We start from the raw sequence: 15,384 nt of genomic DNA on the forward strand, positions 1-15,384 counted from the left end.
CTCTCTCACTCTCTCTCTCTCTCTCTCTCTCTCTTTTTTTTTTTTCTTTTTTAGGGCCGCATCTGTTGCATATAGAAGTTCCAGGCTAGGGGTGGAATTGGAGTTATAGCTGCTGGCCTACACCACAGCCACAGCAACACAGGGTCCAAACCCCGTCTACAACTTACGCCACAGCTCACGGCAAAGCCGGATCCCTCACCCACTTAGAAAGGCATCCTCATGGATACTAGTCAGATTCATTTCCACTGCACCACAGCGGGAACTCCTGGTTTTTCTGATAATTACAATATTTAAAGATGTCTCTGCACTCACCGCTCCAGCACTGTGCTCAGCACCATGCATTGAATTCTCACTGTAACTGCCAGTGATAGGTGCTGTCACCATTCCCATGCGTTACAGTTGGGGAAACCGAGGCTTAGAGAGGTTGCCACTTGCTTAGGTGCCACGTGAACGGAATGTCGTGTTCTGAAAACATTCTTCCAGCCACAGGGCAGCACATCGTAGCAAGCGTGTCAGGGGTTTGAGCTCTAAGTAGATTCGACCCAAAGCAGGACAATTGTTGGAGACATTTATCCACATGTCCCTCTTTCCCGCCCCCATGTACTCCTGGGATTTCCTGTCCTGGGGAAGGTTTAATGCAGGGCAGGCAGGGCAGAAAGGCTGGTTTCTTCTCTTGCTTTGTTTTCCACTGGCTGCCATCCAGATGCTATGCTCCCAACTCTGAGCAGTTTTAGGCAAAAGCGTATTCAAGTATCACTTTTGTTATTCAATGATAGAGGGATTACTTAGCAATTTTAACATCAAGAACTAACCTACTGATGTGGACATATGTGCATTTCTTCCTCCAACCCAATTACTGCAAGTGGAGGGAAATCTATTGTAAAAAATATAAAGGTTGCCAAAAAAAAAAAAAACAAATCAAGTGACCCATCAGAACTTTTACTAATACAATGAAGGCTTTGAATAAAATCATTAAAAATGAAATCAAAAAAATTAATACTTTTGCAGATCTGCTGAGATCATTATCATAAATACAATATACATGCAAGTTTAGCAAACCAGGTTCTTCATTAATTTTATTTTGACAATTCCCATCTTTGTCTCTATAGTAGAATGTCTTTCTCCATATTAAAAATTAAAAGCCGTTTAAGTAACACAATGGGATAACTATAATTAATAGAGCTAGTGCTATTATCCATGGAAACTAAAGCAATTGGAAGTAGTAACACATTTATAATTTTGCTAAGGTCAGATTACCAAAAAGAATATTTCAAGTTTATTAAAATTCATAAATTTGCTTGCAAAAGCAAAGCATTGCCTTTATTTAGTCTTTGCCAAGTTTTCCTTTAAAGTTTTAAGATTCCATATTTGTTTATGTTGTTTTTGTTTACCAAAATAGGTACCGTTTTGTCAATAAAGTTATGTGGCATTTACTTACAGAAAAATAGCTCTTTTTGTTATCCATAGAAAAGTTTGGGTCCTGTTTTATAAGAATATAGGAACTTGTATATATTTTTCCAACTTTGAGTAAGGTCCAGAGTTCACTGCAATTGGAGTAGGTAACACTGCTCTAAGCTTCAGGGATTTGAATAATTTAAGAAGATATGAAGAGTGGTTATTTGGGAAAACTTAGAAACAGATGATCTGAATTTGGTAATATTGAACACTTCAAAATATATAAATCAGGCTGATTTTCCTTTTTTGTTTCTTACCAGGGTAAAATACTGACATTTACCCAATAACGAATGTGGGTTGATATTAGAAACTTTTGGTCAACTTATGGCTCACTCTGTGTGTCTGTGTAATTAGAAGAACTGGCAGGGGAGAGAGGTTTTATGATACCTTGGAGTCACCATGTGTTACAGAGGAGGACAGATCAAGGTCAAGTGACTTATCTTCTCTAGCCTTCAATTTGCTCTTCTGTAAAGTGGGGTTGGTAAGGCCTACCTAGGAGAACGGAGACAGTACATGTGAAGCATCTGGCATGTGGTGTGGTTCAATATAATTTTGATATTATTATTATTTCAGGTGAGAGTCTATCTTGGCACAGGCTATTAGGCCTTAGAGTTAAGTAACTTATGTAATTGCTCGTATAAAAATTTTTGAATTGCACTCAGTTCAAACAAATGGAAGGCAGCTATGCTCACCACTATACCACCAACGCACTACTCAATTCAAACAAAGGTGAGAGGTTGCTAAGTGCATTTGTTTAACTTACTGTTGAGAATCGCAATTTATTTAACTCGATATTGGGCAGATACACTCTTAATCAGATGATGTCAATGTGCTCCTCAAGTATTTTGAATTTAAAGTGATTTTGAAGCTATTTTAACAGTTACAGTTTTTTTAAAATGGTAGAGACTGGATCTTGACCTTGTAGAAGTGAATGATGTTAAATTAATATAATGTAAAACTATCATCAGACTTTTTTTTAATGGAATCTTTATGGGATTTACATCTTGTGCTATTTTCTGTCATAGTTGAAAATACCATATGATGTGAAACTCCGCCTCTGCCCCAACCTTTCCTTCCTCCTCCTGTTTCAAGGCTAGTGACTGCAGCAAGGATCCCAAGCTCTCTCTCTTCTAGGAACCAGGGTGGAGAAGAGATCTTGGCTTCCACTCTCAAATCCCCATCTTAGCTTCCACTCTCAACTCCCCACCCCAGTTCTTTCTCAGAGCCAGACTTTTCTGGGTGAGAGTTAATCCTTTCTCCAGAGTCTCAGTTAATTGCCATCTTACTCACTTCTCAACCCACTTTATTGGCCTCTATAGCTATCACTTCAACGACTCTCCCTACAGTTACCATTGACCATTGACGTCCACAACACTAATTCCGATAAGCCCATTTCACACGTGGTCCTTGCTGTCTCAGGAGTGCTCAACACCCATTTTTCATTTCAAGTGTTGAAAAACTTGAAAGTTTTAGAAAATGAAAGTGTGGAAGTGAAAGGTTCATTTAGAGTGTTGAGAAACACTCTCTGCTTGTGTGCCACCACCCTGGTGCTCCCGGTCTCCCTCGCACCTCTCTGCTTGTTCCTTTTCCTCCTCTGGAGCCTCACATACCTTGACCCAGTTTTTTAAGTATTGGAATTTCTCAAGGTCACAAAGCAACAGGATCAGACACCTTCAAAGGTCTCCCGGATTCACCGGCATGTCATCCCAAGAACCTGGGGAGACCAGCGCCACTGCCGTGTCACACACAGGTGACAAGGAGGAAAGGAGAAAGGTCCCTGAAATTCGCAGTCCGGAGAGAAGGGACTTCGGGTGAGCCCCTTTCCTTCTTTCAAGTTTAATTTCCTTATTTGGAATACAGAGCAAGGTCTAGCTAATCCGTATAGGTCCTTCCCGTGGTGGCAGTTACCCATTGCCCTGTATCTCTTTGCTTATGGATCTGTCCCGCCACCAGATTGTGAGCTGTCCCACAGAAAGGCCTGCCCTTGACCCATCTTTATACCCTGGCATTGCCCAGCACTGGCTGGCGCACAAGGGGCATATGGGGACTGGCTCTAGGCCTCCTTCGTGAACATGTCCATTCTCTTGCCTCCAGGCTGCTGCAGGAGAAAAGGAAGGAACTATCCTTGGCCCTCTGCATGGAACCTGCTATGTAAATTCTACTGGGTCCCATCTTTTAGCAGCTTGCTTGCTGAACAATAACCACAGCAGTGCTCCAGATCCCCACTCAATCCTCCCTGCCTCTGACAGGGCAGGTGAGGCCTCAGAATCCTCTAAGAAAATTGAGGGCCTTTGGCATCAGAGACCTAATCCTTCCCTATCCTTCCTCATACTTCCAACGTGCTGGTCTTCCCAGTTGAACCCCTTCAAAAACTACAACTACTGTGTTAAAGGAAGGGCAGAAAAAAGAGCTTTCTACCTAGTCTGGACACTTTCATAATAAAGCCCATCTATGAAGTTTCTCAGCCCCATCCCATCCAGCCCATCCCTTCTAGCCAATGTCCCGTTCCCTCGCTGGCCCTATTTTTTCTCTCTTATTGGCCCTTTCTCAGCACTTTTCAGCACCATCTCCCTTATAAACAAGGACCAGGCTCCCGGTCATGAAAACAGCCATCATGTCAATGTATTCTTCTCACCTCCCTTCCCACCCGCCTTATGTTTATTCTCTGTAGTAGACAAACTCCTCGACCTGGGATGACTCCATTTCTTTGCTGCCCAATTGCTTTGCAGATCTTTGCTCTATTTTCCTCATTTCTCCTCTTTCCCCTTATGTCTCACTAGTTCAAGCGAATTAAATAACTATTTATAAATCCCCTACTGTGTGCTTAGCCCAAAGATGGGCTCCAAGGGAAACCTGGTGATGAAAAATAAATATTTGAACCACCATAGAGTTTTAGAACCTAACTAGGAAGGCCAGTTGTATATGCAGTGAGGTACATCATGAGGCTTCACAGGACTGTGCTGATGGTGGAATGAATAATAAATGAAAAGATGAGCAAAGTATCAAATGAGAGCTGTGAAAATGAATGCTTTGATTGTTCACAGGGTAGACGCCCATGGACTGGAGGTGGTTGGAGAAGTGTTTATAGAGGAGGTGAGCCTTGAAGATGAGTTTGAGAAGAGCAGAGACACACAGGATAAGAGTTGGGGGACTATCAAGTGGGTGCTTAGGGAATATTGATTCTTCTTGCTTTTGCTCTATCAGTGAATACAAACAAAGGGATTGTCCTGGATTTCTTCCCTACTGTGCCCACATCCAGTCAGTTACCAATTCCCACCAAAAATATACCCTAATATTTCTCCCACTCATCCTGCCTCTCTGCCCCAGGGTACTCCCCCAGTCCAGGACATTATCACAGCTCATCCGAATCCTGCAACAGCATTAGAATTGGGCTTCTAGTTCCAGCCTTGCACCCCCTATATACACACATAATTTATTTCCATAAATGTTAAGATCCTGGGACTTGGATTCCTGAGACTGCCTCGGTCCAAATCCTGATGCCATTTCTTACCCTCTGATGTCCCTGGGCAAATTGCATAAACTCTCTGTGCCCCAATTTCCATCTATGTAAATGTGGGGATAATGCCAACCTCAAATATTTAATGTGAGAGTCAGATGAGATGCTACATATGAGTCACTGTTGAATAGTATTTGGCACTTAGTAAGCACAAATAAATATTTACCTGGTGTCACTATCCAAATAGTCATCAGAGCGCTCCACTATCTAACATGTAACTTTCCATCTTAAATCCTTTCAGTGGATTCTCATGGCCTCAGTAAAGTCTGAAATCCTGCCTGGTCCTGCCAAGCCTCACTATCTATGTTGCTGGAGGCATTTCTATGTTCTCTGTCCCCTTTATTGCAGCCAAGGAAATTCAAGTCACTGGACATTTGCCTATTTGCCAAGAGAAGGAAGTGATTGCTTCCCCAAAATGGATTTTTGAGTCCCAGTAACTATTGAAAGCCGGTCTTTGGCCAGAATAAATAATTTTCTAAGTTCCTTTATCTCCCATTAGCATATCTTGTTGGAGTGGGTTGTAGATCTTCACTCTTGGTTGGGGTTGAAAGAACAGAGGCGATATGAGGAAAGTTTCTACTACATGAAAAGCAGGTAGTAGAAAAGCCACCTCTTCCAGCCTGGTGGGCTGGGGCAGGAAAGGGCAGAGGGGAGGAAGCCAGGGGTCAGGAGAGTAACTGATGTCTCCTATCTAGGCTAAACTCTGGGAAGGAAGGTGGTTGGACAGACTGAAAGAAAAGTTGGGAGCAAAGAGTTCCTTTTGGGAGGAACCAGAGTGAAAATAGAAGTGATGCAAAGAGAAATCCTGAACCATCACCTTCAAGCCTCTTTTAGGCTCCTGGGAATATTGCACAAAATCCCAAATTTCCTTTGTTTTCCAAGGAAGGAAATGGCAGCTGAAGGTGTGGCCTGGTCTCAGAGGGATTAACATCTCCAGCTAGAGTCGGGGGGGGGGGGGGTGTGGAGTGGGAGGGGGCTGGGTCAGCTAAGGCGTCTCCAGGCGTTGACTTTGCCAAGAGAACTAACTAGAATTTCACCAACTATAGACAACACAGAGGACTCAGGGACCAGACTAGAGGTCTCACCAAGCTGGATCTTACCAAGCTGAAACAAGGCAGGACCCCCTTGGGCACAGATCTGAGGTCTTCAGTCCAACCTCCATGATGCAGACACACAAGCGCCACCACACATGCATCAAATTAGGGGAAGAAGCAGGGCACAGAGGAAGAATCTGAAAACCTGAAATGTCATGAGCCCCCCCTTCCAGAAGAGACTGTATGAATCAGAAGATTCTGAGACACTGTCCAGTAGCAGCTTCTAGTTGAGGGATGGAGGTAGGTGGGAGGTGGGAAGGTCTGGGGACGAGGGAGCTGAAACACTTCAGTGTGGTGCCTGATGGAACATTCAAGGGTCCACTAGTCGGTCCAGATGAAGCCAACCTCAGAGGAGTCTGACTTTACCATTAAATCTGGCTCCAGAGACTGGGATGGGTGCCTGAGGAGAGGGAAGCAGTGAGGAGAGGAGAGCAGGGAGCCATAGCAGAGACTGGGTTTATCGTTCTGGGCTGTAACTCCAACACCTAACATGTGCTGTTTTAGCATAAATAAGTGAATGAATCAAAGAATTGTGGGCAATGTGCAAAAGGAAGGCTGGGTGTGGGGGGCAGCAGCTTGGGAAGCTGGGTCTGTTAGGTTCTGGTTCACCACCTGATAGGCAATAAGTACAAAAACTCATCACTGTCTCATGATTTCACTCTGTTTTACTCTAATCTATGCTCCTGAATTAATTATGTCTTTTGCATCCAGGCCTGGCTTCATGGGCCTGGGACCTGGGCAGTCACACGGGTTCCTGAACTCAAAAAGGTGAGTGCTTGGTTTAATGCTCTGCCGTTGTCACCTTAAAATTCTCCATAAGTTTTTAACAAGACGTCCCACATTTTCATTTTGCACTGGGATCCATGAACAGTGCAGCAGGCCCTGTCTGTGTCTGTGTGGTGGAAATACTCTAGGATGGTAGCCATTTAGCATCTTTCCCACTCAGTGTTCAGGGGACCTTCTGCTGGCAGCTTGAAATAGGACATGATGGACCTTGGCAAGCACCAGAAATCAGAGTGAGGACCAACTGTAAAATACTTACCAGCACATCACTGGACAGGTCACACTGTATAAGTCTGATGATCATACACATCCACTACCAGCCCCCAGACCCTCGTGGGGTCTGACAGAATTTCCAAGTGGGAAAGAAGTTCTTTTTGCACAGCAGTTTATTATTTATTTGGGGCAAAGAAGAAAAACAATGACCTGAGCTTTGGCATTATTTCAAAACCTAAATCCATCCCTTCCGGGATTGAAAACTATCGCACTTGAATGATGCCGCTCTCTGATACGGAAGTTGTCCTGAATCAAGTTTTGCATCAATTGACACAGGGCTAGAAATCCGGCAACTCCTGCCTGCCTGCCCGCCTCGGGCCAAGCCCGGGCTGCCCCCTCCCACTGCTCTTCCTTTCTCAGGGGAAAGCAGGGATGGTGCCAGCGCGCGGAGGCGCGGTGGGCTGGCTCTCCCCGAGAGTGGGTGGCTGGATCCTCCCCCCCCCCCCCATCCCGGGCTGCAGAAAAGCACCAGGCCAGAGGCTGCGGGCCATCCGCGCAGCGCAGAGCGATGGAGTCCTCCTGGCTGGAGACGCACTGGGCGAGGCCCCTCCACCTGGCGCTGGTGTTCTGCTTGGCCCTGGGGCTGCTGCAGGCTGTCAAGCTCTACCTGCAGAGGCAGCGGCTGCTCCGAGACCTGCGCCCCTTCCCCTCGCCCCCGAGCCACTGGTTCTACGGGCACCAGAAGGTAGAGAGATGAAGGGAGGGGTGAAGGAGGATGCTGGAAAGCGGCGGGCAGAGCAGCGGCTGCTTCCTTCTCTTCCTCCGGTGCCTCCGTCCTACGCAGACCTCTTCCGCCCAAGCCTGCGGCTCTGGGCATCGTCATTAGTCTACACTCGCGTTCGCGCACAGCCCTCCAGGGAAATGGAAACGCCCTATAGCCACTGGAAAGGAGGTTTTAGGGGGGCTGGGAGAGGGCAATTTAGAGAGACTGAATAAGGACAAAGAAATTACATGGGAGGTAATTCATGTCTGCCTGCAATTGCTTCTCCCATCTCTTGCATTTAAGTATTGTGTTCTAAAAGGCTTTCCACAGAATGTTGCTAAAAACAAAAAACCAAAAAACAAAACAAAAAAAGTCTGTTATCCTAAATAATACTTATTAAGGGCAGAAGATGTGCCACATTGGGCACAATAGTTGCCACCCTTAGTCCTTTCCAACCTGAGATCCTGTGAAGCGAGGGGGGGGGGGGCAGCAGGCCCAGCCAATCACACGAAAAATACCAACGAATTGGAATTTGTAAGGTGGAGGGAGACCCCTTACCTTTGGGTCCCTCCTGTTCTCTAAATCTACTCCCCACCCCATTCCTTGCTCTATTCATTCAACCAACTTTGAGTAGTGGCAGTTGTGTGATAGGTGCTGGATTCCCAAGTCAGATGCATACTTGGACCACAAAGAGAAGATGAAGATACAGGGTAAAGGGTACTTCGACAGAGGCCTAGGGACAAGGGGCTGTTGGAGGGAAGTACACATGTCTCCCCAGGGGAGGGAACAGCCTAGGAAGGGCTGAGCACAATCTCAAAGGATGGATGGGTGGGTGGGGAGGCTGTTCCCAGCAGAGCTACTGGGGGATCTTTTGGCTCCCCCACTCCTGGTCCCCCTTCCCCAAAGCAAGCACTTTTGATTCTTTTGTCTATTTATTTAAATCATTACCTAAAAGATAATATTGCTATGCTGCACTTTTATTTTATTTAATTTATTTTTTATTTTTTTAATATATTTTTTTTATTTTCCCACTGTACAGCAAGGGGGTCAGGTTATCCTTACATGTATACATTGCTGCACTTTTAAATTGAATCGTTTGAGATATCCATCTCTTAGCTACCTATGAAGAGTTATCACACCTCATTTTTACTGTCCCAATATAGTTATATTGCATTTTTTGATTAAATAGGAAAGTTAGTATTTATATTCTTTTGCTTATTTAAGTGTTATTTACCACTGACCAAATGGTTGATTTTGTTCCTTTTCTTATAGAGTTTTTTCGTTTTTGGTTTTGTTTGTTTGTTTGCTCATGGGGTTAACTTTCTCCTTTTCTCGAATGTTTAGTTTTCAATACCTATCACTATTGTCTTCCCCAATTTTTGAATCTGTTAAACACATCTCAATAATATTTCCAGACATTGAAACCTAGCAAACAATCCCTCAGTCCTTCTGCTTTTCTGGAGGCATTTCTCCCACAGACTTCTTCCCTTGTTCTAATCTGGACTGGTTGCTCTCTAGACCTGGTACACAGATGTTGTGCTGTCCTTTGTCATATCTCCTGTCTCCTTGACGTTATGTCTTTTTTGTTCCTGATTTATGTAATTATTTTTATGGGTAGCTTCTTGAGAATGAGTGAAGGAATGTTGGGTGAATTTTTAAAGCTCTTGAATCACAGTAAATGTCTTTATTATAATTTTGAACTTGAATGATAGTTGGCTGGATATATAATTATACCTTGGAAATAAAATCCTTTCAGAATTTTGAAGACATTGTTCTATTGTCTTCTAGCTTTCTGGATGACTTGGAGATTTCTTATTTTTTTCCAATTTTTTTTTATCATGGTCAAATATACCCAACATAAAACTTATCATAACCATTTTTAAAGTATACATTTCAGTGATATTAAAAATATTTATAATGTCGTCAAACTATCAACCCATCCTTCCAACTCTGTAACCCTTTTTCATCTTGAAAAAGTGAAACTCTTTACCTGTGAAGCAATAATTCCCCACTCCTGCCTTTCCCCAGTTCCTGGCAACTACCATTCTACCTTCTGTCTCTACAATTTTGACTACTCTACATATCTCATATAAGTGGAATCGTGTAGTATTTACCTTTTTGTGACTAGACGATTTCACTTGGCATGATGTCCTCAAGGTTCATCCATACTGTAGCATTTTTCAGAATCTCCTTCCTTTTTCAGGCTGAATAATATTTCATTGTTATGTCTGTACCACATTTTCTTTATCCATTTATCTGCTGATGGATACTTGGGTTGTTTCTACATTTTAGCTAGTGTAAACATGGATGTACAAATATGTGTTTGAGACTTTGGTTTCAGTTCTTTTAGGTAGATACCCCAACATGTAATTGCTCTATTTTTAATATTTCAAGGAACCACTGTACTGTTTTCCATTGTGACTTAACCCTTTTGCATTTTGACCAGAAGCGTTGAGGTGTTCCAGTTTCTTCACATCCTTGCCAAAACTTGTTATTTTGTGTGATATTTTAGATAGTAACCACCCTAATGGGTGCAAAGTAGTATCTCGTACTTTTTTTTTTTTTTTTTTTTTTGCTTTTTAGGGCCGTGCCCGTGGCATATGGAGATTCCCAGGCTAGGGGTCGAATCAGAGCTGTCGCCACCGGCCTATGCCAGAGCCACAGCAACACAGGATCCGAGCCGCCTCTGCAACCTACACCACAGCTCACGGTAACACTGGATCCTTAACCCACTGAGCAAGGCCAGGGATCGAACCCACAACCTCATGGTTCCTGGTCGGATTCATTAACCACTGCGCAACGATGGGAACTCCTTGTTTCACTTTTTTTGGATGTGTATTAGTAGTTATCTATTGCAGCCCAGCAAATTACCCTCAAACTTAACTAAAAACAATACATGGTTATTATCTCACACAGTGTGTGAGGGTCAAGAATTTGGGAGGGGCGTTAATTAGCCGGGTGAGTCTCTGTGAAGAACTCAGGGCCTCTCATAAGGTTGCCTGGGATTGGCTGGGCCTGCAGTCATCTCAAGGCTCCCCTGGGGCTGGGAATCCACTTTCCAGCTCACTTACTCGATTGCTGCGAGGCCTCAGCTCCTCATTGGCTGTTAGACAGAGGCTTCAGTTCTTACCCACTTGGACCGCTCACAACTAAGGTGATCCGGGTTGCCTGGTTGTCTCCTGCTTTTAGTTCTGGGAGTTTTGCAACCTGGGAACCTGTCTCCAGGCAAGCCGGAAGTGTTAGTCGTCCTAATCTCAAAACAGCAGCTTGCTTCCCCAGAGTAAGATACGGGGGAGAGCACGCACGAGTGAGAGTGAGAAGGAATCTCAATGGAAGCTGCAGTCCTACTCTTGGAACTTTTATCCCATCACTTCTGCTCTATGCAGTCAGTCAGCCTGACAAATCCTTGTACCACGTGGGAGGGGACAATATAAAAAGGTGGAGAATGATCGCAAGCCATTTCGCCATTTCGGAGGTTGGCTACCACAGTCTGTTTTGCCTTGTGCTTTTCGTGTCCTCGAACGTCAGATGGTCTGTGGCTGTCATTTTCATTGTCTAGAGCGAGGCACCCAAAACTTTTGGAAATCTTACTTTCCCTGAGAGTAATCTCAATCTGTCAGTATCTATGTATTTTTTTTTCCCGCTTTCTTAGAGGTGAATCTGCCTTTTTGCTTAGGAGATGTCCAGTTGACTTCTGGTGTTCTGGAAGCCAAGAAAGGAGGTGAATTAAGGATTGAATCATTTGCTACACAATCTCTCACAACCCCTCTATCTTCAGTCCAGTGATTCACCCCTTCCCTCCACAATGCCTGATTTCTTCAAGTCTCACAGCCTCCCTCGTTTAGTTTTTCTAGAAAATAAAACCTCTGATCTGTCGGTGGGATGTAAGTGGGTATGGTGTGGGGAGAGGGCGGAGACCCAGGACTGAACCAGCCCGTCCTTTAACTACTTCTCCTTTAAGTTACTGCTCTATAGCTAACTTTTTTTTTTCATTTAATCCGATTAACTTTTTCTAAACTTCTCATTCCTCAACTTCCATTTACTCTGTTTCTCATCAGAGTTTGATTTTCATCCAAACACCTTCCAGAAACTGAACTTGAGAAGGAGCCATCTATCAGAAGTTGAGAAAACTGAAGATGACCCAAGAGGTCTGTTCTACCAGCTACTGAGAGCAGTGTATTCACATAGTGCTTCTCAAACTGTCTGTGGTGAAGCGCCAGTTTTCTTTCCCTCCATTCTGTTGTAGACCTTTACTCTCATTAAAAAACAAAAACAAAAACAAAAACAAAAAACAGTAAAAAATTACAGCAATTTCAAATTACTATAAACATTTTTAATGCTATCCTCAGTTTCTGTAAGGATCTTATCATGGACAGTCTACCATGTTTTGAATAACAATGTGTTAAAATCTTCCACTCTCTTTTTCCTTCCCTCCTTCCGTCTTTCTTTTTCTTTCTTTCTTTCTTTGCTTCTTCTTTCCTTCCTTCCTTTCTTTCTTTCTTTCTTTCTTTCTTTCTTTCTTTCTTTCTTTCTTTCTTTCTTTCGGCTGCACCTGCAGCATATGGCAGCTTCTGGGCCTATGCCACAGCTATAGCAACACCAGATCCAAGCCCCATCTCTGACCCATGCTGCAGCCTGCAGCATTGCCAAATCCTCAACTCACTAAGCAAGGCCAGGAGTCAAACCTGCATCCTCACAGAGACAACGTCAGTCCTCAACCTGCTGAACCACAGCAGAAACTCCTAAAGTCTTATGGTGACTCTTATTGTAAATTTCTTTCTTTCTTCCTTTAGTTCTAACGTCCATTTTTCTTTATCAATTTTCAATCTATAGTAGAGTGTGCATACACATTTTGAATTACTATATCTTCCTCATAGACTAATCCTCCTTATATATGAAACATTCCTTTTTATATCTAGTAAGACTTCTTGCCTTAAATTCTACATTATCTGATTATAGTGTAACTACACAAACTTTTTTGTCAGTATTTAGATGGTATTTGTTTATCCTTTATTTTTAACCTCTTGGACTTTATATCTTGTGTCAGTAGTATATAGTTCGGCTTTTTAAAAACACAATCTGACACCTTTTGTCTTTTACTTGACATAATTAGCCTATTTATATGTAATATAATTACTGATGTATCATTGAATTTTCAGAGGATAACCTTGATATTTGAGAAGAACTAAGACCCTGTCTGGCATGTAAGAGTGCTATGTAAGTGTTTGCTAATGAAACGTAAGTTCCACTATCAGACTGTGACCACCACAGCATCAGGCAGGAACCTGTCTTAATTCCATGTCTTCAGCATCCAATACTCTGTACCTTCCTTGTTCTTGTTCTCTCTGTGCTATTTGGTTTGAATTGTCCATTACTCCCTTACCAGTCTGTTGTTAAAGCAAAGTCTATTCTTCACTAACACCATTACTATACTCATTATCTGGTAGATCAATGGCTTCATTCTAGGTTTTTTAAAGCTTTATTGAGATATAAATCACATACCACAAAATTCACCCACTTAAAGTGTAGAAGTAGTTTATATTCACAGAGTTGTGCGACCACAACCACAATCAATTTTAGAATATTTTTATCATATATTAAAAAAAAAAAACAAATGGAGTTCCCTAGTGGCTCAGCAGGTTAAGGATCTTTAAGGATCTGGTGCTGTCACTGCTGTGGCTTGGCTTGCTACAGTGGCTCTGGTTCAATTCCTGGCCCAAGAACTGCTGCAAGCCCTGGGAGCAGCTCCCCCCCTCACCCCTCAAAACCTATATATACTCTTTAGTTATCACTCCCATAGCACCCCATTCCCCCATTCAAGGGCCCATTAATCTACCTTCTATCTCTATATTTACCTCTTTTAGATATTTCATATAAATAGAATTAAATAACATGTCTTTTGTGACTTGCTTCTTTCATCTATTGTAAGGTTTTTAAGGTTCATACATGTTGTAACATGTATCTGTGCTTCATTCCTTTTTGTGGCTGAATAATATTCCACCATGTGTGTATATATCACGTTTTATTTATCCATTTGTCAGTTGATGGGCATTTGGGTTGTTTCCAATTTGGGGCTGTGTTTGGACATTTTTGAACATGCTTTGAAATGTTTTCATTTCTCTGAAGTGTATGTACCTAGGATTGGAAATGCTGGGTTAAGTGAAAAAAATCAGCGTTTAACTTTTTAAGGATCTATCAACTGTTTCCCATTTTACATTCCCGCTAGCAGGATGTAGGGGAGTTTTGCAAGGGCAAAGACCTTGCCTGTCTTAGATTTCATCCTGTGTGGATGAGCCTTGCTACACATTTGAGCACAACCACAGGGTCCTGATGTGCAAAGAAACCTTAAGCCTGGCCCGTTCTTCCTGTGCGACCAGTCACAGCGTGGGCTGTGGGGTTGTCTGTTCTTACGCTCAGAATTTCTAATTTCTACATGTTGGAAGCCGAGAGTTTTCGCTTTTGAGTTTGCTTCAAGCCTCGCTATGTCTGTATAAATGAGCCTTCTACTATTGCAAGGGAAGAGAATTAGGCTTTCCGCGCAGATGAAGTTGGCCAGTTTTCGGAGAAGCGTTTCCTATAAGTCAGGAGACGGACTCCTTCCTCAGTAATTCGACAGGAAGGGTGGGGAGCTGATGCCTGGGCATGTCCCATCTACTGACATTCTCTCCTTCACACAGAAGCACTTTTTTCAGCATCCAGACTCTACTCCTAACCTAAGTGTGTGACGCTGGCAGCTGAGACAGGGTGTGTGACTCCACTCACTTCACCCTCCCCGTTGGGAGAACAGCAGCTCACAGTCTTTGTCATTCCGCAGCGACGTGGTCTGGGGTTGCAGCCTGTGTTCATCCTGCAAAAGATGAATATGTTAACCTTGCTTAGAAAAGTACACCCTAAGCTTAGAAATCCCAAGGAAAGGGTGTTCACTCAATTCCAGAAAAAGGGTCAAGCCTCTAGCTGTGGGACCTTATCCAGGCCTTGAGCTCCGCTTGCAGCTGTGGAGGGCATGAGTCCGGAGGGCCTGGCTCCTCTAATTCCCTTCATTTTTCCCCACTGCAGATAATTCAGAATGGTGGAATGGAGACGCTCGGGGAGATTACAGACAAATACCCGCGTGCCTTTCCTTTCTGGCTTGGACCCTTTCAGGCGTTTTTCTTTATCTATGACCCAGACTATGCAAAGACTCTTCTGAGCAGACCAGGTAAGAAAGGCATGGATCTCGGGATCCTAATCCTTCTAGGAGTGATATGCACAGCCCCGGGCAGGAGTCTAAAGGGACTAAAGACGCAAAGATTGGCGTTGGGCCTTTCAGAGCCACTGGGGAAAGTGCAGAGACGTTTCCCCCCAGTCCTGAAGGGGCTTGCCTGCCCCTCGTTCCCTCCTCTAGTTCAGACTCACGGGAGCCTTTTTAGGTCCATGGATCTTAAAGCCCAGCCACCAACCCTGGCTGTCCAGGGCCTTCCATGGCCCCTCTTCGTTTTGTGAGTTTAGCCCCAGTAATACTTCTCACCACCCAGTGCCTTTAAAAAAAAAATAATTTATTTACAATGCTCTGTCAATCT

The 15,384-nt window shown here is 43.5% G+C and overlaps 1 protein-coding gene across 2 annotated transcripts in view; it reads left to right on the forward strand.

The window, feature by feature from the left end:
* Positions 1–7,611: 7,611 nt before the first annotated feature.
* CYP4X1 (cytochrome P450 family 4 subfamily X member 1) overlaps positions 7,612–15,384 on the forward strand; it is a 44,072-nt gene continuing 36,299 nt past the window's right edge. For both annotated transcript variants that reach the window (XM_021096702.2, XM_021096701.2), the window contains exons 1-2: positions 7,612–7,807; positions 14,882–15,023. In XM_021096702.2, the coding sequence (XP_020952361.1) occupies positions 7,631–7,807; positions 14,882–15,023 (319 nt within the window). In that variant the 5' untranslated portion in view covers positions 7,612–7,630. The remainder of the gene's footprint in view (positions 7,808–14,881; positions 15,024–15,384) is intronic.

Source organism: Sus scrofa, chromosome 6 (assembly GCF_054392235.1).
Source record: "Sus scrofa isolate SSC_HxYL_T2T_F1_AM1 chromosome 6, Sscrofa_HxYL_maternal_Yorkshire_Landrace_v2.0, whole genome shotgun sequence".
In the NCBI taxonomy this organism is placed as follows: domain Eukaryota; kingdom Metazoa; phylum Chordata; class Mammalia; order Artiodactyla; family Suidae; genus Sus; species Sus scrofa.